Source organism: Anabrus simplex, chromosome 1 (assembly GCF_040414725.1).
Source record: "Anabrus simplex isolate iqAnaSimp1 chromosome 1, ASM4041472v1, whole genome shotgun sequence".
Taxonomy (NCBI): Eukaryota; Metazoa; Arthropoda; class Insecta; order Orthoptera; family Tettigoniidae; genus Anabrus; species Anabrus simplex.
In genome coordinates this window covers 157,759,803-157,781,401 of record NC_090265.1, presented here as the reverse complement: position 1 = coordinate 157,781,401, position 21,599 = coordinate 157,759,803, and the positions used below count along the sequence as shown (strand labels likewise).

At 40.7% G+C, this 21,599-nt stretch overlaps 1 protein-coding gene across 1 annotated transcript in view; it reads right to left on the bottom strand.

The window, feature by feature from the left end:
• Positions 1-21,599, bottom strand: part of LOC136863327 (uncharacterized) — an 89,626-nt gene that overhangs the window by 27,994 nt on the left and 40,033 nt on the right. The window contains exons 2-3 of the mRNA XM_068225751.1: positions 17,783-17,912; positions 732-869 (exon numbers count right to left, since the gene is read on the bottom strand). Of these exons, the coding sequence (XP_068081852.1) occupies positions 732-869; positions 17,783-17,912 (268 nt within the window). The remainder of the gene's footprint in view (positions 1-731; positions 870-17,782; positions 17,913-21,599) is intronic.

The window sequence follows — 21,599 nt, the reverse complement described above, 5'->3', positions numbered from 1 at the left end:
CAGCGGCTCGTAAACACTTTCTTCCATAGTAGTGGCCCTGATATACTTCCGTCCAACCTAGGCGCCCCATATCCTCTTTCCTCTAAAGCACGGCCCTGAAATTAGGGGCGCATAACAACTTTCTTCTCTAGTATCGGCCCTGGCATATTCCGACTTCAGTAACTCATAGCTACTTTCGCCCATAATAGTGGCCTTGACATGCATTCCTTCGACGTTAGTAGCCCATAGCTACTTTCTCCCATGTTAGCAGCCATTACATAGGCCTACTCTCATTCGACGTTAGTGGCTCATAGCTACGTTCTTCTATAGTAGTGGCCCTGGTAAACGAAGAGGGCTATGAGATAACAATATTAGCGACTCGTCTGGCATTTTATCGCTTTGTTTCGTAATTTACCATATAAAATTCTACAGTAAGGGTGCATTTAAAGTTTTGTCCAAAGGTGAGCTTTCATGTGTGAAAATAAATGTTTACACACTTTATTACCAAGTACTGATTTCTAGAGATTTATGAAATGTTATACATAAATTAAAATAAAGAATGTATGTTGTCAATGATTCAGTAATGTTCTAATTTAATATACTGTGCTTCCACAAATACTGCTGATTCTTAAAGGTATGATACTAACAGATCAGAATATTTAATATCTTGATTTATTAAGAATGATCTCATTAGTTATGTCTGGAGAAGACTTCGACAGTATTACAGGTGTAAACTACAATTGTGCACTTACTGGTAAGCATCACAGCGGTGATGGCGAACCACAGAAAACTGGCTGCGAAGTAGATTGCAACAATGATGATGACGTCATCACGGTTCAGTAACTTGTTAACACCGCAAGGGATGCACGTGACGCTGCTATCTGAAACATCTAAAGACACACATTTAATTTAAAAAGTAATCTCCTTTAGTATGGCCAGAAAGTAGGATATTCGGTTCCCCGGGTTCAATTCCCAACTCTATCAGTATTAACCTGAGAGTGAAGAGGCATCATTAGGCCCGGTATCCACTGTGCAAAACATAACGTGCAGGTTTACCAAGCTCTCTAAGACGCATCAACGAACAACTCCTCTTACAAGAGAAACACCCTGCACATTCCCGCACACACCAAACATACACTTACTCACACAACAGGAACACTCTGACCACCCCCACATCAACACCAAATGGTACACCCACTCTCACAATAGAAATACCCCGATCATTCCCGCACACAACATTAAACAATACACCCACTCTCATAACAGGAACATCCCGCAGCCATCCTCACACAGAACACTAAACGATAGATCAACTCTCACAGCTGGAACATCCTGATCATCCCCACTCACAACTCCAAACAGTAACCCATTCTAACAACAGGAACATCCTGATCATCTCCACTCACAACACCAAACGGTACACCTACTCTCACAACAGGAACATCCTGATCATCTCCACTCACAACACCAAACGGTACACCTACTCTCACAACAGGAACATCCTGATTATCCCCACTCACAACACTAAACGGTACACCTACTCTCACAACAGGAATATCCTGATTATCCCCACTCATAACACCAAACGGTACAGTACTCTCGCAACAGGAACCTTCTGATCATCCCCACTCACAACACTAAACGGTACACCTACTGTCACAACAGAAAACATCCTGATCATCCACACTCATAACACCAAACGGTACACCTACTCTCACAACAGGAACATCCTGATCATCCCCACTCACAACACTAAACGGTACACCTACTCTCACAACAGGAACAGCCTGATCATCCCCACTCATAACACCAAACGGTACAGTACTCTCACAACAGGAACATACTGATCATCCCCACTCACAACACTAAACGGTACACCTACTGTCACAACAGGAACATCCTGATCATCCCCACTCACAACACCAAACGGTACACCTACTCTCACGACAGGAACATCCTGATCATCCCCACTCACAACACCAAACGGTACACCTACTCTCACAACAGGAACATCCTGATTATTCCCACTCACAACACTAAACGGTACACCTACCCTCACAACAGGAATATCCTGATCATCCTCACTCATAACACCAAACGGTACCCCTACTCTCACAACAAGAACATCCTGATCATCCCCACTCACAACACTAAACGGTACACCTACTCTCACAACAGGAACATCCTGATCATCCCCACTCATAACACCAAACGGTACAGTACTCTCACAACAGGAACCTTCTGATCATCCCCACTCACAACACTAAACGGTACACCTACTGTCACAACAGGAACATCCTGATCATGTCCACTCACAACACCAAACGGTACACCTACTCTCACAACAGGAACATCCTGATCATCCCCACTCATAACACCAAATGGAACAGTACTCTCACAACAGGAACATCCTGATCATCCCCACTCACAACACTAAACGGTACACCTACTGTCACAACAGGAACATCCTGATCATCCCCACTCACAACACCAAACGGTACACCTACTCTCACAACAGGAACATCCTGATCATCCCCACTCATAACACCAAACGGTACAGTACTCTCACAACAGGAACCTTCTGATCATCCCCACTCACAACACTAAACGGTACACCTTCTCTCACAACAGGAACATCCTGATCATCCCCACTCATAACACCAAACGGTACACCTACTCTCACAACAGGAACATCCTGATCATCCCCACTCACAACACTAAACGGTACACCTACTGTCACAACAGGAACATCCTGATCATGTCCACTCACAACACCAAACGGTACACCTACTCTCACAACAGGAACATCCTGATTATCCCCACTCACAACACTAAACGGTACACCTACTCTCACAACAGGAATATCCAGATCATCCCCACTCATAACACCAAACGGTACAGTACTCTCACAACAGGAACATCCTGATCATCCACACTCACAACACCAAAGGTACACCTACTCTCACAACAGGAACCTTCTGATCATCCCCACTCACAACACTAAACGGTACACCTACTGTCACAACAGGAACATCCTGATCATCCCCACTCATAACACCAAACGGTACACCTACTCTCACAACAGGGACATCCTGATCATCCCCACTCACAACACTAAACGGTACACCTACTGTCACAACAGGAACATCCTGATCATCCCCACTCACAACACCAAACGGTACGCCTACTCTCACAACAGGAACATCCTCATCATCCCCACTCATAACACCAAACGGTACACCTACTCTCTCAAAGGAACATCCTGATCATCCCCACTCACAACACTAAACGGTACACCTACTCTCTCAAAGGAACATCCTGATCATCCCCACTCATAACACCAAACGGTACACCTACTCTCTCAAAGGAACATCCTGATCATCCCCACTCACAACACTAAACGGTACGCCTACTCTCACAACAGGAACATCCTCATCATCCCCACTCATAACACCAAACGGTACACCTACTCTCTCAAAGGAACATCCTGATCATCCCCACTCACAACACTAAACGGTACGCCTACTCTCACAACAGGAACATCCTCATCATCCCCACTCATAACACCAAACGGTACACCTACTCTCTCAAAGGAACATCCTGATCATCCCCCATCAATACAGTAAACGGTGCATCTATTCCTTCATGATAGATGCAGCTTGCATCTGGAACTTGATAACAGGCGCGTTACGGAACCTGATGTCAACCTCGTCAGTCAAAAACAAATATAAGATATATTTAATTTCTATATGGAGATACTGTCGTGGCTATCACGAGGAAAACATATCCGCTTCTAGTATAGGCCCGCGGCGTTCGAACAGACAACGCCGCCTTAGCAGCCGCCTGACGTGCAACGTAGAAACAAGAAACCACACGCTCTTTGTTGCGAGGAATCTTATTTTAAGTTTATTGGTTGTGGAAATTAACAGGAAAGTCGTGATTCTTGAAAACTGTCTAGAGACGTATGATGATGTATTATGAAATCAATATTACACCCAAATTTCAGAAGTAAACTTTTCTTAAACATTAGGGAATTGGCAAAAACCACTAAACCAAGTGTGAATACAAGTGTTCCAGACTTTAACATTGTTACTGTAGGCTACATTAACCACTGTCCTTGTGTTGTTACGTATTTCGACAAGATCGGTTCTTGTCTTGCAAAGATTATTTAATAGGGTTTATCACATTGCTGATTGCCATTATTATATTGATACCTACTCAGAATTATCATTTTTAGCGTTGTCTATCAGAAACGTCAACCGAAAAAGTCAATAAAAACAGATTGTCCTTATTAACAAAAGTGTTACAGTACTGGAGTGTCGCCTCTAACTGACTCCATTAATACAAAATAGAGTTCTTAAGAGTAAGTTCGTCACTAGTTCTCTCTTCTGGGGATTACCATTCTACACTCTCCTTACTGCCAGCATAAGAAAGAAAGTCAGGGAATATTTTTCACGATATACTGTCATACAACCAGAGGTTTCAAGTACATATTCTCATTGTTTTCCGTCCGTGCCTACACAGTGAACGATAATAAAGTTTGAACAATGAAACATATTTGATTGAAATTAAGGTAAAATACAGGACGAGTTAAATGGGGCGTACTGAAGCCAGATCTACTGCACTTACAAAGTTGTTCAAGGCCAGGCATATGAAGTGACAAAAGTATTACACGGGTGAGTTTTTAATGAAAATCCTCGAAATTTCTTATATATTTGTTTGTTGCATATTATTTTATCTAATGCCCTTCAGATCGGAGTATGATACATTTATTTAGGTATGGTGGGGCAAGACTTAAATGCACACATTATAATAAAATTTAAATGTAATTTTGAATGGTATATTACTAATAATAATAATAATAATAATAATAATAATAATAATAATAATAATAATAATAATAATAATAATAATAATAATAATAACTTCCTGAATGTATTTGCATTACGAAAGTTATAGCCAAACAACCTTATACAACCGTTAGGCCTGTCCACTATCCTCACGCAGTAGTGTTATTTCTTCCAAAAATTCCTCTGAGTCCCTGGATTGTCCAGGTTCTACTGAATCGGAACCAGTTGGTGATGCAGTGTTATGCGGCGCTGGGCGAAAGTGCGATAACTTATGCATGCTATCTGATACCGAGCTCTGGTTTATTTTAAAAACTATTTCAGGCATTCATAAACATTTATTCTCTCTTAGTCACCAACATGCAGACAATAACGAAACTGGTTACTCATTGCCTAACATTTCTGCGTTACCATCCGAGCATTTTCAAATAGTATTTAATTAAAAAATATATAGTTTTCGTTCTTTCTTTCTTTCTTTCTTTCTTTCTTTCTTTCTTTCTTTCTTAATCTGTTTACAGTCCAGGGTTGGTTTTTCTCTCGGACTCAGCGAGGGATCCCACCTCTACCGCCTCAAGGGCAGTGTCCTGCAGCGTGAGACATTGGGTCGGGGATACAACTGGGGAGAATGACCAGTAACTAGCCCAGGAGGCCTCACCTGCTATGCTGAACAGGGACCTTGTGGGGGGTTGGGAAGATTCGAAGGGATATACAAGGAAGAGCGAAGGAAGCGGCCGTGGCCTTAAGTTAGGTACCACCGGGCGAGTTGGCCGTGCGCGTAGAGGCGCGCGGCTGTGAACTTGCATCCGGGAGATAGTAGGTTCGAATCCCACTATCAGCAGCCCTGAAGATGGTTTTCCGTGGTTTCCCATTTTCACACCAGGCAAATGCTGGGGCTGTACCTTAATTAAGGCCACGGCCACTTCCTTCCAACTCCTAGGCCTTTCCTATCCCATCCTCGCCATAAGACCTATCTGTGTCGGTGCGACGTAAAGCAACTAGCAAAAAAAGTTAGGTACCATCCGGGCATTTGCCTGGAGAAGAAGTGGGAAACCACGGAAAACCCTTCCTGGATGGCTGAGGTGGGAATCGAATCCATCTCCACTTAGTTGACCTCCCGAGGCTGAGTGGACACCGTTCCAGCCCTCATACTGGAAACCTACAACCTGTTTTCCAGTCATTGACCGGGTCAGGAATGTAATGAATGAATCAGATATAGGCTATTAGACCGACGGGTTCGCTACTCCCAAAGTGATTTATGAATGACTGATAGATGCTATGAAATGAGAATGGAGTGTGTTGTTGGAATGAAAGATGACAGGGAAATCCGGAGTACCTGGAGAAAAAACCTGTCCCGCCTCCCTTTTGTCCAGGACAAATCTCACATGGAGTGACCGGGATTTGAACCACGGTATTGTGCCGTTTCACAGTTCTTTATAAGAGCTGTAGGAACAAAGATGGAGTCTCTGCGATCAAAATGTTAAATAAAATGCATTTAACGTCAGTACGGGCCGAAATGTAAGTATTTTCATCAGTCGGTTACGGAAATAACCATGTATAGAAGGCGCAGGAAAAGAATGACAAATGGACATTATTTAAACCTATTATTCAAAAGAAAAATTTGCTCATCACTTATTATATAATCTGACCTCGAAGCAGTGAGAAGACGCAAGACTAGATTGGAAAGGATTATCCAGCTGAACTAAATATTATAATTTGGAAACGAAATATAATTCGCGACTACACGCCAAACAGCTGTTATCAAGATTTAATCGCTGCGCGGAAGATTAAATACGTGAAAAAGGAGATAAACAGATTACAATAGAACTACGTCACGAAGTGGCGCAGAGCTTCAATAAATTTGCCCGATACCGCTTAATAGTGAAGGACACTGATCAGCTGTTGAGTGCATTTACACCAACAAAAATATATAGGAAAGAAATTCATTTTCAAATTGGAATAAATATTTAACATCTATCTTAGTCGATTTGGAGCTAGTTTATTGGATTAACTGTACCATAACGAAATCCATACAATCTGAGCTTCACAAGAGATATATTAGTTGAAGAATGACAGCAATGAATCACATATTTTGTTATTATTCTGTTACATACGTACGAGATTCCACTATGATCCTGTAAAGAAGCAAGGCAACGCTATTTGGATCCTGATGAGGCGATACGATGTTGGCTATCCCGGATGACCAGTAATCAGTGTTGAGGAGCTACGATGAACCCGATCACTTGTGGAGTAACCAGATGACGAGATCCTAATCTCAGATGACCGGAGATGAGGAGACATCGAGACCACCTTGAGCAAAGCTAAGTCCATTATCTAAGTCGTTTTCGTAAGTAAGAGAATATTATCTTTTATTATTGTATGTTGATATGTGTGTTTGTGCGAAGACAGTGCGTAGATAAACGTCTAGCTGAGATGATTGGAAGTAGGTATTCATCTATATGAAATGTCAATTCCATTAGTAGGCGTGGTCACCAAGTGATATTCCGATCGTAATGTTTCCAGTGATATGTGAGGATAGATAGCTAGAGTTATTATTATCAGCGAAGAGTAAAGAGTGAAGTTGGCATTAATACCAGTGTGCCCTATTTTAATCAAAGTCACTCAGTGCGAGATCGTATATAGGAAGTGTTTATGAAGGAATAAGGCAGTAGACTACTCAGAGTTATGATGTTAAATTTGGCACTATGACAATAGGAAGTAAAGTAGACATTTTATGAATGTCATGGCACGTTGATGTGCAGTGATTTACATATGATGAAGTGAGAGATTTGTTATACGTGAAATGTGAGTAATAATTAACGCGTTATAGATATGGTATAAGGATGATAGTGATTTATGATGGTCATATTTATTTTTTCTTCGAGAGAGAGATAGTCATAGTTGTTCTAATTGAGATGACGTGATTTTCAAATGATGTTTCTGAGAGTGTCAGTGAATTCATGCCAATTCTATGTAATAATTCTTGATCCTATGCATTTTTACATAGCTTAGGATATGATCTCGAGACTGGTAGAGCAATGTTTTTATCCATGTTAGGATTGCCTAGTGAATCATATGTGTAGTCATGATAAGGTTTAAGCCTTCACTGATTTATTTAGGATGATCTTGAAAACTCTCACTGTGTATAACATTATTCTGGACAAAATTCAACCTACTAGACTAACGACTGGTGACATAGATTTTCAAAAGAGAATTATTTTTAGTCGGAGATAGTGTCATCTGACCAAGTAGATTTTCGGTTAGTAGTATGTGTGATGATAACTACATAGGATATGTGTGGTGACATTTTTTGCAACCAAATACGCATGTAGTCTAATAATCAATAAACTAAGGTCACATTACCTTAAGTTCATAAGGTAAATCTTACGATACCGTTACTTGAAGGGTGATTACGACTTACAATGGACGTAGCTTAGCTTATGGTGTGTGACACAGGGAAATATGAGTAACTAACAGACAACTAAGCATGCGAATGTGAATATTTAAGCTGTGAAACATACAAGAGAGTACTTGTCAATTCAAAGTCAAGAAAATTTTGTGATAGTTTTTATTGAGAATTTTAAACCTGCATCGAGAGACACAGTTAGTGAAAATTAAATAATGTGACAATTTAAAGAGTAAGGAATAGGTGGTAACGAACAGAATTTCATATTTATTCCAAGGATAACTGATATTCAGACAACTTGAACTCCAATTCTTATCTGAACATTAACTCAACAATTCCACAAGCGTTCTTTATTTCTCAAGAGAGTATAGTTAGAGATATTGTAAATAGTAATTGATACAATTTTTATTTTTCTTCTTAACGGATGCATCCTATACTCTTAGTATTCTTGATTTTAATGTTTATTTTCTTGCCAGTACGGCACATGTAAATATAATTAATTTCATTCACATTGATTTAATTCGTTATCGCCCAACTTCGTAAGTGAGTTGCATACGGATGAAAACACATATTTCTCAATAGTTCTCAAATGTTACATAATATTTATTCTAATACTATATGATTTTGAGAGATCAATGGGCTTATGAAGTGAAATAATGTAATCCGAGGAGGCATTTATTTATGATGAATTCGGAAGACGTAGTTTTTCTGAAATGTTGATGACGGATATAGACTATAGGAATGACAATGAGTCACTCACTTCAAGAAGTATTCATTGGTAAAATTTGAGATAATTTTTATTAAATGTCTGATTTAATATTTGAATAAATATGGAATAGTGAAACCTCAACATTCTTTCTATGTGTTCCTAGAATAAGTATTAGTTGTAAGACTATAGTAGTTTCAGTTGACGACAATTTCTCTAAGAGCTAGTAAGAGTATGGTATCTAACTAGTTACGGGTAAGAGACATCTTTCAACGTTAGTTAGAATCTACCATTAACCGACCTGGACGTTTTTCTATTACGGAACTCACACCCATAAAACTTAGTCATCGGACCAATTGAATTTAGAGCTAGTCAGGATCTCTTGTGTCCATGCCTGGACGCGAGAACGGCGCAGTATCCAGCGGTGAGAGGCCGACGCGCTGCCGTCTGAGCCACGGAGGCTCCCAGCCCTCATACTACTGTTCAAATTTCGTGGCAGAGCCAGAAATCGAACCCGGGCCTCCGGGGGTGGCAGATAATTACGCTAACCACTACACCACAAATTTCTCTCTATACTTATACTTCTTCCTTTTTCTTTCTTTCTTTCTTTCTTTCTTTCTTTCTTTCTTTCTTTCTTAATACGTTTACCCTACAGTGCTGGTTTTTCCCTTGGACTCAGCGAGGGATCCCACCTCTACCGCCTCAAAGGCAGTGTCCGGGAGCGTAAGACTTTGGGTCTGGGGTACAACTGAGAAGGAGGACCAGTAACTCGCCCAGGAGGCCTCACCTGCTATGCTGAACAGGGGCCTTGTGGGGGAAGGGATAGGCAAGGAAGAGAGAAGGAAGGAGCCGTGGCCTTAAGTTAGGTACCATCCTAACATTTCCCTGGAGGAGACGTGGGAATCCACGAAAAACCACTTTGAGGCTGGCTGAAGTGGAAATCGAACACCCCGTCTACTCAGTTGACCCCCCGAAGCTGAGTGTACCCCGTTCCAGCCCTCGTATCACTTTTCAAAATTTCGTGGCTGGGCCGGAAATCGAACCCGTGCCTCCTGGGGTGGCAGCTAATCATGCTAACCACCACACTACACAGGCGGACATATATATTAATTTGAGGGAGAAAATAAAGTTAACTGCAGTGTCCGTAATATTTTTATTCGCATTTTTATTTTAACGTTCTCTCAAATAATTTATTTTGTACAAAAACAGTATTGCTACGACAAGACTCGAATTCACGCCGTCGACGAGTAAGGTGACCATTCGGCCACCGCTCCGCTTGACTTTGTAGTAACTCTCCAAGTCGCATTGAAATCGGGGATTCATTCACTTTTCGGCAATTTTAGGTTACGGACCTGACATATTTAAGTAAATGTGTTATATCACCTCCACTTTATCCAAAACGGATCCTGCGGCTTGACATTTGTCCTCAATTTTCGAAAACCAAAGCGCATTGACCCTTATACACGAGTTACTGTTGAAGCTCGTTGAAGTCGGTTGAACGCAGGGTCTGGCCTCTCCTGGCAAGAAATTCAAGCAACTGCTGCCCTGGAGACACTGATAAGTTTCAGTCTGTCGAAAACTCTAACCTATTTTCAATAGTGCTTTGTTCATTATGGCTTTGGTGATTAGGCATCATTCTTTCATAATCTGTTTACCCTCCAGGGTTGATATTTCCCTCTGACTCAGCGAGGGATCCAATCTCTACCGCCTCAAGGGTAGTGGAGTGTGGGACTTTCGGTCACGGGATATGACTGGGGAGGAGGCCCAGTACCTCGCCGAGGTGGCCTCATCTGCAATGCTGAAGAGGGGCCTTGTAGGGGGATGGGAAGATAAGAAGGAAGAGAAGGAAGCAGCCGTGGCCTTAAGTTAGGTACCATCCCGGTATTTGCCTGGAGAAGTGAGAAACCACGGAAAAACACTTCAAGGATGACTGAAGAGGGAATCGAACCCTCCTCTACTAATTTTACCCCCCCCCCCCGAGGCTGAGTGGACCCCGTTTCAGACCCCGTACTTCTTTTCAAATTTCGTGGCAGCTAATCACGCTAACCACTACACCACAGAGGTGGGCGGTAATTATATATCTTTGTAGAAAACTTTCTCCTGATAATTCTAAAAAGTCGTTTTTCTTAGTATGGGTCGTCCTTTGCCTTCTTCAGTTTATAAATAGTAAGTATTCAAACTTACGTCTTCTACATGCTACCATTTTGAAATTTGAAATTTTAACAGTTGTTAAGAGGTTTAACACAGAGCTGCAGCCATGTTAATTTAACACAAGTATTAACAATTGGTTAGAGTTAACAATTCTTGATGAGACGGCCATTTTGTTAAATTAGGTGTTAAGTCTCCTTAACAGCAGTGCTAAAAATTAACATTCGTTGAAGAAACTGGGCCTTAATCTGCATTCACAAATATTTTATCAAGGTTGTTACAGGTTTGAAAACAGCTGCAACACCTCGGGATTAAAACATTTTTTTAACGTACAGTATGATATGTTAGGCTACAGGAGACATCTCTGACTGAAATATCTGATGTCCATGTAAGTACTGTAACCGTTCATGACATCGTCATATGTATATAGAGATATCCTGCATAGAGAATATGTCGTTTTCCGCGCAGTTCTACGTTAAATAGCCGCCAAACGAGGATATTCCTGACGGTTCCGGGACTCGAGCTGCTCGCCATAGAGTCGCGCGCCCCTCCTCTCGTTGCGCGCAATTGGGAAAAAGAGGAAGTACAACCGCTTGTACGTGGAGTTCGCTCCTTCTCTGAGCGAGAAACCTGGAACGAGAAAGATGTCACATGACTGAGAAGTGAGGTCACGAAACGGCATGAAAGAAGTCGTCTCAACATATGAAACAATATCATCTTATGTATTCCCCTAAATATATAATTGTTCCAATGCGTAGCTTTCAACTGTTTCGATGATATTAACATTAATAACACGGAAATACTTGATGGATAGTTTCGAGTTACGACTTCGATGAATGAGGAGATTTCATGCTGATTTATCATGCCGAGAAGCATTCTACATAATAAGAATAATAGGAAGTACGCAGATAGTTGATGGCATGAAAAGATTGACAACGGAAATTTAAAAATCCCAGGGACCAGGCTCCACCCATTGAGAATTGATACTGACGCTTTGATGATTGCAGACGAACCCGCGAAGGACTCGGAACGAAAGTTGATCAGTGGAAAGAAGGATGTACAGGCTTCAATTTGATATAAAATTCTACTTTTAAATCTACCTTTCAACGGACCGTTGTTGGACAAGGGGGCGTGGTCTGACTCCCCCTCCAAAAAATAAGGCTTCTCACTATAAAGGCGAGTGGCAAGAAAGCAGTATACGCAGTATATCCAGTGCATTCGGTCTAATCAGCAGACACATTTTTTAGTAAACATTCAGTTTCAATGTTCAGTGTTTCACATTGTGAAGATTCTTATTGAACAGTATTGTGCAGTGGTAAATGACAACACATAGTGAGTGACATTGCGCTGAGTACCAAGTATTTGTTACGTTTTAAATTCAGTTTGCTATGATCCGTATGTGATAAAAAAATTTACTTCGATTATGTGTCAGAGCGGCACGGGATTGTAAAAAAAAAAGGGAGGTGGTCGATTGAAGTGAATTATTACGTGTGCAGCTACTAAATTGATCAGAGTGAGTGTAGTGGATTGTGCCTAATTATGCGAGTCATATAAATATAAAATATAAAATCAAAGGCATTTATGTTGACAATTGGGCTTCAGTGAGAATTGATGGTAGAATGAGTTCTTGGTTCAGGGTACTTACAGGAGTTAGACAAGGCTGTAATCTTTCACCTTTGCTGTTCGTAGTTTACATGGATCATCTGCTGAAAGGTATAAAATGGCAGGGAGGGATTCAGTTAGGTGGAAATGTAGTAAGCAGTTTGTCCTATGCTGACGACTAGGTTTTAATGGCAGACTGTGCCGAAAGCCTGCAGTCTAATATCTTGGAACTTGAAAATAGGTGCAATGAGTATGGTATGAAAATTAGTCTCTCGAAGACTAAATTGATGTCAGTAGGTAAGAAATTCAACAGAATTGAATGTCAGATTGGTGATACAAAGCTAGAACAGGTCTATAATTCCAAGTATTTAGGTTGTGTGTTCTCCCAGGATGGTAATATAGTAAGTGAGATTGAATCAAGGTGTAGTAAAGCTAATGCAGTGAGCTCACAGTTGCAATCACTATTCTGTAAGAAGGAAGTCAGCTCCCAGACGCAACTATCTTTACATCGGTCTGTTTTCAGACCAACTTTGCTTTACGGGAGCGACAGCTGGGTGGACTCAGGATATCTTATTCATAAGTTAGAAGTAACAGACATGAAAGTAGCAAGAATGATTGCTGGTACAAACAGGTGGGAACAATGGCAGGAGGGTACTCGGAATGAGGAGATAAAGGCTAATTTAGGAATGAACTCGATGGATGAAGCTGTACGCATAAACCGGCTTCGGTGGTGGGGTCATGTGAGGCGAACGGAGGAGGATAGGTTACCTAGGAGAATAATGTACTCTGCTATGGAGGGTAAGAGAAGTAGAGGTAGACCAAGACGACGATGGTTAGACTCGGTTTCTAACGATTTAAAGATAAGAGGTATAGAACTAAATGAGGCCACAACACTAGTTGCAAATCGAGGATTGTGGCGACGTTTAGTAAATTCTCAGAGGCTTGCAGAATGAACGCTGAAAGGCATAATAGTCTATAATGATAATGTATGTATGTATGTATAAATGAGGTTAAATGAAGGAAGTAATTAAATACAAGGATAGTTCGATAGCAGTGTTACAGGAAGGCGTGAACTTACAATAACAGTGAGCGGCTTATTAGCTATCATTTCAGTAGATCGGGTGGCACCCTCCGTATTCTCTCAAACGCAATGAGTTGTGTATCGTATCAATGATTAGTGAAGTGGAGTGGGTCGACTAATGACCAGTAAAAAAAATATTAATACCTAACATTCATATCCTGTGATGGTGACCGGCTAGTGTGTGATGCTCCGAGATTAAATTACTTGTGGAGAACTGGAGTATGCAAATGAAAGTATCGATATCGGGCTACAGGACAAATACCGATATGGGACTGGATGCTTGAGTTTATAAATATCCTTGGTCATAACAGAGTTATAATGCATGTCACAATTAATGCATTTATGACAAATTAGTTCTTCCTCATTTGCATATTTGACCTCCGAGAGCTTCGGGTTTGAAGGGGGCCTGTGAGCAGTCCGCTGTACAGTTATTCCAACGCAGCAGAGATATTCGAGAGCTTCCGACGCCAGACGAGAATTCAACCAACATGCAGGCGAATCGACAGAGAACGATTCTGGGGGCCACCGCAATCAATCAATCAATCAATCAATCAATCAATCAATCAATCAATCAATCAATCAATCAATCAATAAATACTGATCTGCATTTAGGGCAGTCACCCAGGTGGCAGATTCCCTATCTGTTGCTTTTCTAGCCTTTTCCTAAATGATTTCAAAGAAATTGTAAATTTATCGAACATCTCCCTTGGTAAGTTAATCCAATCCCTAACTCCCCTTCCTATAAAAGAATATTTGCCGCAGTTTGTCCTCTTGAATTCCAACTTTATATTCATATTGTGATCTTTCCTACTTTTATAAACGCCATTCAAACTTATTCGTCTACTAATGTCATTCCACGCCATCTCTCCGCTGACAGCTCAGAACATACCACTTAGTCGAGCAGCTCTTCTTCTTTCTCTCAGTTCTTCCCAACCCAAACATTGCAACATTTTTGTAACGCTACTCTTTTGTCGGAAATCACCCAGAACAAATCGAGCTGCTTTTCTTTGGATTTTTTTCCAGTTCTTGAATCAGGTAATCCTGGCGAGGGTCCCATACACTGGAACCATACTCTAGTTGGGGTCTTACCAGAGACTTATATGCACTCTCCTTTACATCCTTACTACAACCCCTAAACACCCTCATAACCATGTGTAGAGATCGGTACCCTTTATTTACAATCCCATTTATGTGATAGATCTTTCCTTATATTAACACCTAGATACTTACAATGATCCCCAAAAGGAACTTTCACCCCATCAATGCAGTAATTAAAACTGAGAGGACTTTTCCTATTTGTGAAACTCACAACCTGACTTTTAGCCCCGTTTATCAACATACCATTGCCTGCTGTCCATCTCACAACATTTTCGAGGTCACGTTGCAGTTGCTCACAATCTTGTAACTTATTTATCACTCTATAGAGAATAACATCATCCGCAAAAAGCCTTACCTCCGATTCCACTCCTTTACTCATATCATTTATATATATAAGAAAACATAAAGGTCCGATAACACTGCCCTGAGGAACTCCCCTCTCAACTATTACAGGGTCAGACAAAGCTTCACCTACTCTAACTCTCTGAGATCTATTTTCTAGAAATATAGCAACCCATTCAGTCACTCGTTTGTCTAGTCCAATTGCACTCATTTTTGCCAGTAGTCTCCCATGATCCACCCTATCAAATGCTTTAGACAGGTCAATCGCGATACAGTCCATTTGACCTCCAGAATCCAAGATATCTGCTATATCTTGCTGGAATCCTACACGTTGAGCTTCAGTGGAGTAACCTTTCCTAAAACCGAATTGCCTTCTATCGAACCAGTTATTAATTTCACAAACATGTCTAATATAATCAGAAAGAATGCCTTCCCAAAGCTTACATACAATGCATGTCAAACTTACTGGCCTGTAATTTTCAGCTTTATGTCTATCACCCTTTCCTTTATACACAAGGGCTACTAGAGCAACTCTCCATTCATCTGGTATAGCTCCTCCGACCAAACAATAATCAAATAAGTACTTCAGATATGGTACTATATCCCAACCCAAGTGAAGGCATGATGATGGTAGCTTAAATGCATGTCTGTACTTCCTGAGGAAAGATGATTGCAGATATCTGAGCGCTAAGTACATTTTTGAACTTATTCACATGACAGTTAAGTCACATCACCATAAATAAGTAGCTTTCATGTAAATACATTGAATATTATTTGACCATGACGACGTTTCAGAGGGATTATAGTTTTTGTAAGATTTTTCTGTGAGATTTTCTTCGTGGTGTTGAACCACTAATTTCATTCATTGTGGAGAAATATTGCATGATAGTTATAAGACCCTAACATAACTAGGGTAATGTAAAGGGATAAATTTTCGTAGTATAATCCAGTCGTCTTAAAGTGACAATTAAATGCTATGATTCATCGTAAGAGTTTGCGATTATTCATTCTTGATTGCACGTCACATAGTGGTAGAAACTCCTCCTGTCTAGATTTAAGACTGCAAACTCCACGACAAAAATGGTCAACTGTGGGGGTGTAAGTGAATTATGTAGATCGCGATTAGCCGTGATTTTTTTCTCTCTGAAGATTAGGATCTTCTATTTAAATATGCATGTTCTCGAGATATGAGGAATGAGAAGACGGAACCTGATATGTAAGTTCGTAATTTTGAGAGTGTAGTGGTGTTATTTATATATGAGTTCCCCTGTTGAATATATATAATTAGGGCGATGTAGAATGCCGCCTTGAGAATAAGATAATTGAGGCCAAATGTAGGTAGATATATGATGTTACGCTGAGAACGTTTAATGAACAGAAAGAAAGAAAGTGTCTTTGCGATGATATTAATATTTAAGAATAGCAGGTAGTCTGGAACTCTGCCCTGCCTGGGAGGAGAACGGGCTGTCCCGGCTGACCCGTTTGACAGTTTTATGAGGGAATGGCAAGGGAAGGCTCTAGCGAAGTTTGTTTGTCACTTTGTAAAAGGAGACACATTTGGTTCGCTCTTTTCTTCCACTAGTATAACGGAGACATGCAAAAATTAAGAAAACGACACCGTCGCAGAGATCCCCAAATTTCATAGGTGAATTAAATCCTCCCACCTTTCTATTATTTTGTTTTATTAAAGTAAAAAACCGCTATAGGGTTGTGAGGTTGTGACACCCCACACACGTCGAAGTCCCTGGGTTCAAGTCCCAGATTCTGGCGAGAATTGTTGCTCACCAATGGTAAATGAGATGCGCTCAGGAATTTTGTAGTAAACCTCAGCTAACATGATCTCAGGGCATCGTGATATATAAAATGAATGATAAATTGAGTAAAATGATTCATGCCATGAAGGAGATATGCCTTTGTGAAAGGTACGTGTACAGTGTTGTGTTAGGATATATAATAAGGTTTTCCGTGTGTTAAATAGTTCCGAAAGGGGACCCCCTTTCAATGTATTTTCAGTGATTTGAAGGTTATGAGGTGATAGATGCGTATCTGAGATAGACAGAAAGAGACATCCAAAGCTTGAACATAATTTATGAATCAAGGCATTGTAGATATAAATATCTCAGCATATCTTTTTGTAGCGTATTATACAAGTGTTTCCTTAGCTAACTAAAAAATGTTTGTGCAAAAATATATGATCTTCCTTCTCATTTAGTAGTATATTCGTATTCCTCTGATATCTGAGACTCTTTTCCCCCTGCTTAGAATGAAGTAGCTTAAGCCCCTTTTCAGACATACCACATACCCAAGCTCTTGAGCCAGCCAAGGAAAGACTCAAGTAGGGGTGATGGACTTCGATTCCAGGGATTGTTCGAGGGTCTCATCAAATAAATCCTTTCAGCCACTTCATAAGCCAATTAAGATAAATTATTATGCACTCGAACCCTGGACAGGTGCAGTACAGACACTTAACATTAATTTTCCGTCCCAATCGAAAATTTGTAAAAATCAGGTCGTACATGTGAGGGATTTGTGGATACACGTATGATACATGTCATGAAAATGAAGTATTACCTTACCTGTAAAATACATGCAAGATAGAGCATTCGGAAATAGATCTACAGGATCTGCGTTTATCGGTGGTTTGATATTTCCGCTATATGCTAGGATTCCTAGAAGAGACAGTATCCACCACACTATGGACTGCAACTGTAAAAAATAAATAAATAAATAAATAAATAAATAAATAAATAAATAAATAAATAAATAAATAATAAATAAATAAATTTCACAAAGAGCTGAATACAGAATGCAGAACAACGAACTATACTAACAACTAAAGGGCATTACAACAGTTATGAAAAACAGGAGACTAAACTTATACGGTCACGAAGTCAGGATGAAAACTCAGAGAATCACCTTGTGAGCCTTCAACACAGTTTCTATAGTTTGTGTCAAATGAGAAGCCGTTCCAGTTGCGGTCGTAGCAGCCGCTTGGTTGGACGATTCGGAGTATCACAAGGCCAAAACGCTTCCCATCTGACACAGACTTTAGGTGGAAAGCGACTACTGCCAAGTCGACGAGACTAGTTAGAAAAGGCATAGAGCAATTATGATAAACCGACTCCAATGATATCTACAACAGAAATAAGTAAAGAATTCTGATCCTGTTCGACATAGAAGGGAGTGCTGGAGCACGGAGTTCGAATGTACTGCTCAGAAAGACACAAAATTTGAAAAGTGGTAACTTTCTTTCAGTAGCATGGTATTCCTTTGGTTCATGCATGGCCTGATAATTCCAGTATTCCACCTATATTATAGTATGTTATAGGAATGCGGAGGTAGCTCACTTAACAGACATCAGCAGAGCAGCGTTGAGCGCTGTTTGTGGCTCGATCCCTCCTGGCACGGTTTGAACGGCAGCACAGAGCTCGATAGCTGCAGTCGCTTTAATTGCGGCTAGTATCCAGTATTCGGGAGATAGTGCGTTCCGACCCATCTGTCGGCAGGCCTGAAGATGGTTATCCGTTGTTTCCCATTTTCACACCACACAAATGCTGGGGCTGTACCTTAATTAAGTCCACGGCCACTTCCTTCCCACTCCTAGCCCCTTCCTGTCCCATCGTCGCCATAAGACATATCTGTGTCCGTGCGACGTAAAGTCAATTGTAAATAAACATTTTTAACGACAGCGTAGTAGAATGCTGTTCGTGAAAAGTGATAAATTGTGCCATTTTTAACATGATCTAGCATTTCGTATGAGTGAATTGCTTTTAATTACGACATTCCAGTCGGTTAATATTGTATGCTGACAAGAATACTGACGTCATTATCTTATTTTAGTTGGAATTAGCCTTGGTGTATTGTCTTCTTCTGTTATCTTTTTCGATTCTCTTGACTCTCTAAGTATTATCTTTACGCTATTATGAACAAAAATGTCCAACTCACCTGTGACTGGCAGCAGGCAATTTGGCCTGCCAATACAATGAGAACTCCCTGAAACGGTCTTCACATGAGTAAACGGCGTATGGCGACCTTCCCGCCATGTTTTTCCGGTAAAACTAGGAGATTTGTAATGTAATAAAATCTCATTCACAACGTGTCCGGCTCCATAGCTAAATGGTTAGCGTGCTGACCTTTAGTCACAGGGGTCCCGGGTTCGATTCCAGCAGGGTCGGGAATTTTAACCATCATTGGTTAATTTCGCTGGCACGGGGACTAGTTGTATGTGCTGTCTTCATCATAATTTCATCCTCATCACGACGCGCATGCCATTTCGTTTCATTCACAACGTGTATACTACTTCATTCAGAATTCTGCATACAGTGTAGGATTCCGTAGCGAAGCACGGCTACATCAGCTAGTTAGAAATAAAAGACAAATATTATGTGTGGATAATAAATGTTATCCAATCGAACGTGGTACACTTGGAATGTGGGCAATAACTCGATGTAGTACAGGTCTGTGAAGTGAGAAATAAGAGACATAATTTAAGAGTTCTGGAGTGATATTACGATTAAAAGTAAGATCAATAAATGAATTGCCCAATATGCTGGGATAGTTGCTCGGCAAACATTCAAATTTAAATGATGTTTCAGAACATCAACCTCCAACTGAGCGGGCGAGTCAACACAGCGCCATCTTATAACAGAGTATGCGTGTGACGTCACGTATGTGGCATAAATATTGTCTTTTTTTTTTTGAAGCGCCATTTCGTAAAAACTACGGCTCAGGTTTTCAATTCTATTTTAAAATTTTTGTTTTCTCTTTCTTTCTTAATCTGGTTACCACCAGGGTTGTTTTTTCCCTCGGGCTCAGGGAGGGATCCCACCTCTATCGCCTCAAGGGAAGTGCCCTGGAGCATGACACTTTCGGTCAGGGGATATAACTGGGGAGGAGAACCAGTATCTCGCTCAGGCGGCCTTGTGGGGGGATGGAAGATTGGAAGGGATAGACAAGGAAGAGGGAAGGAATTGGCTGTGGCCTTAAGTTACGTACCACCCCGGCATTTGCCTGGAGGATAAGTGGGAAACCACGGGAAACCACGTCGAGGATGGCTGAGGTGGGAATCGAACCCGGGCCTCTGGCGGTGGCAGCTAATCACGCTAAACACTACACCACAGAGGAGGACTTGTTATTTATTTACTATTTCCTTTTTTGCAACTGGTAGCCAATTGATATGCCAATTGATACATTAAACATAAGTGTTAAACACTCCACGATAGTTATTTTCGCAGACAGAACTAATTAAAATCTACTGCATCATTGTTTGGTATAAAATTAATTAGTTCATGGTCAACAAACCTAATTAACGATATTTCACGACCTGAGAGTCAGATTCGGGGAAGTTCTGGGAAATTCGGGATGAGTTTTCACCGTGTTACAGTAGCTCTGTTGTTCTTGTGTAATATGTATCTTTCCCATCAAACTGTTCACTCCATATTGTACTTCCTCTTTCCTCTAGTGATGGCCTGCCCTATTTTTCTGATCAATTGTTTCTTCTACACATCTTTCTCGGCTCCTGCTTCTATGTTCAAACGTTCTACAGGCTGAAGGTGTATTCCTTGGTAACTGATTTTTGCACGAAGTAGGTTAGCAGTGAGCATTCTGTTGAACTTACATCTAGGATCGTGTTATTCTACCACTACCATAGAGGAAGTACTGGTTTATCTGCAGGCTTATCAAATGTTAAGACAATATACCACTGATCCATCAGATGTGATGTTTATCACATACACGGTAAACTCATATCTTGTAGTTCTGTGACGAAGTGGATTACTACATTTCCTGCCGCAAGATACTGTATTGTTTCAGATCACACGTCTAGCGAGAGTCATGTTATCGGATAACGAAATATTCCAACAATTGCACTTGAGAACTTCCACTGGAAACACTGGAAAACGTGACAAAAACATTCGCCAATATATTCTCCATTTTATGAAAATATGCTTTATATTAAACTAGCATTTGTATCCGTTCTTCGCACGGGAATTTGCGGTGGATTGTGTTTCCTTCGTGAATTCATGAGAAGTTCTTTTTTTTCTTTTTTTTTTTTGCAAGTTGCTTTATGTCTCACTGACACAGATAGGTCTTATGGCGACGATGGGATAGGAAGAGGCTATGAGTGGGAAGGAAGCGTCCGTGGCCATAATTAAGGTACAGCCCCAGCATTTGCCTGATGTGAAAGTGGGAAACCAAGGAAAACCATCTACAGGGCTGCCGACAGTGGGATTCGAACCCACTATCTCCCGAATACTGGATACTGGCCGCACTTAAGCGACTGCAGCTATCGATCTCGGATTCATGAGAAGTAACGGCTCCATTCACACGTTTAATGCGACATGTTAAAATAAGATTTTCCTACGAAAACGTGGGGCAGCAATGTGAAATACACTG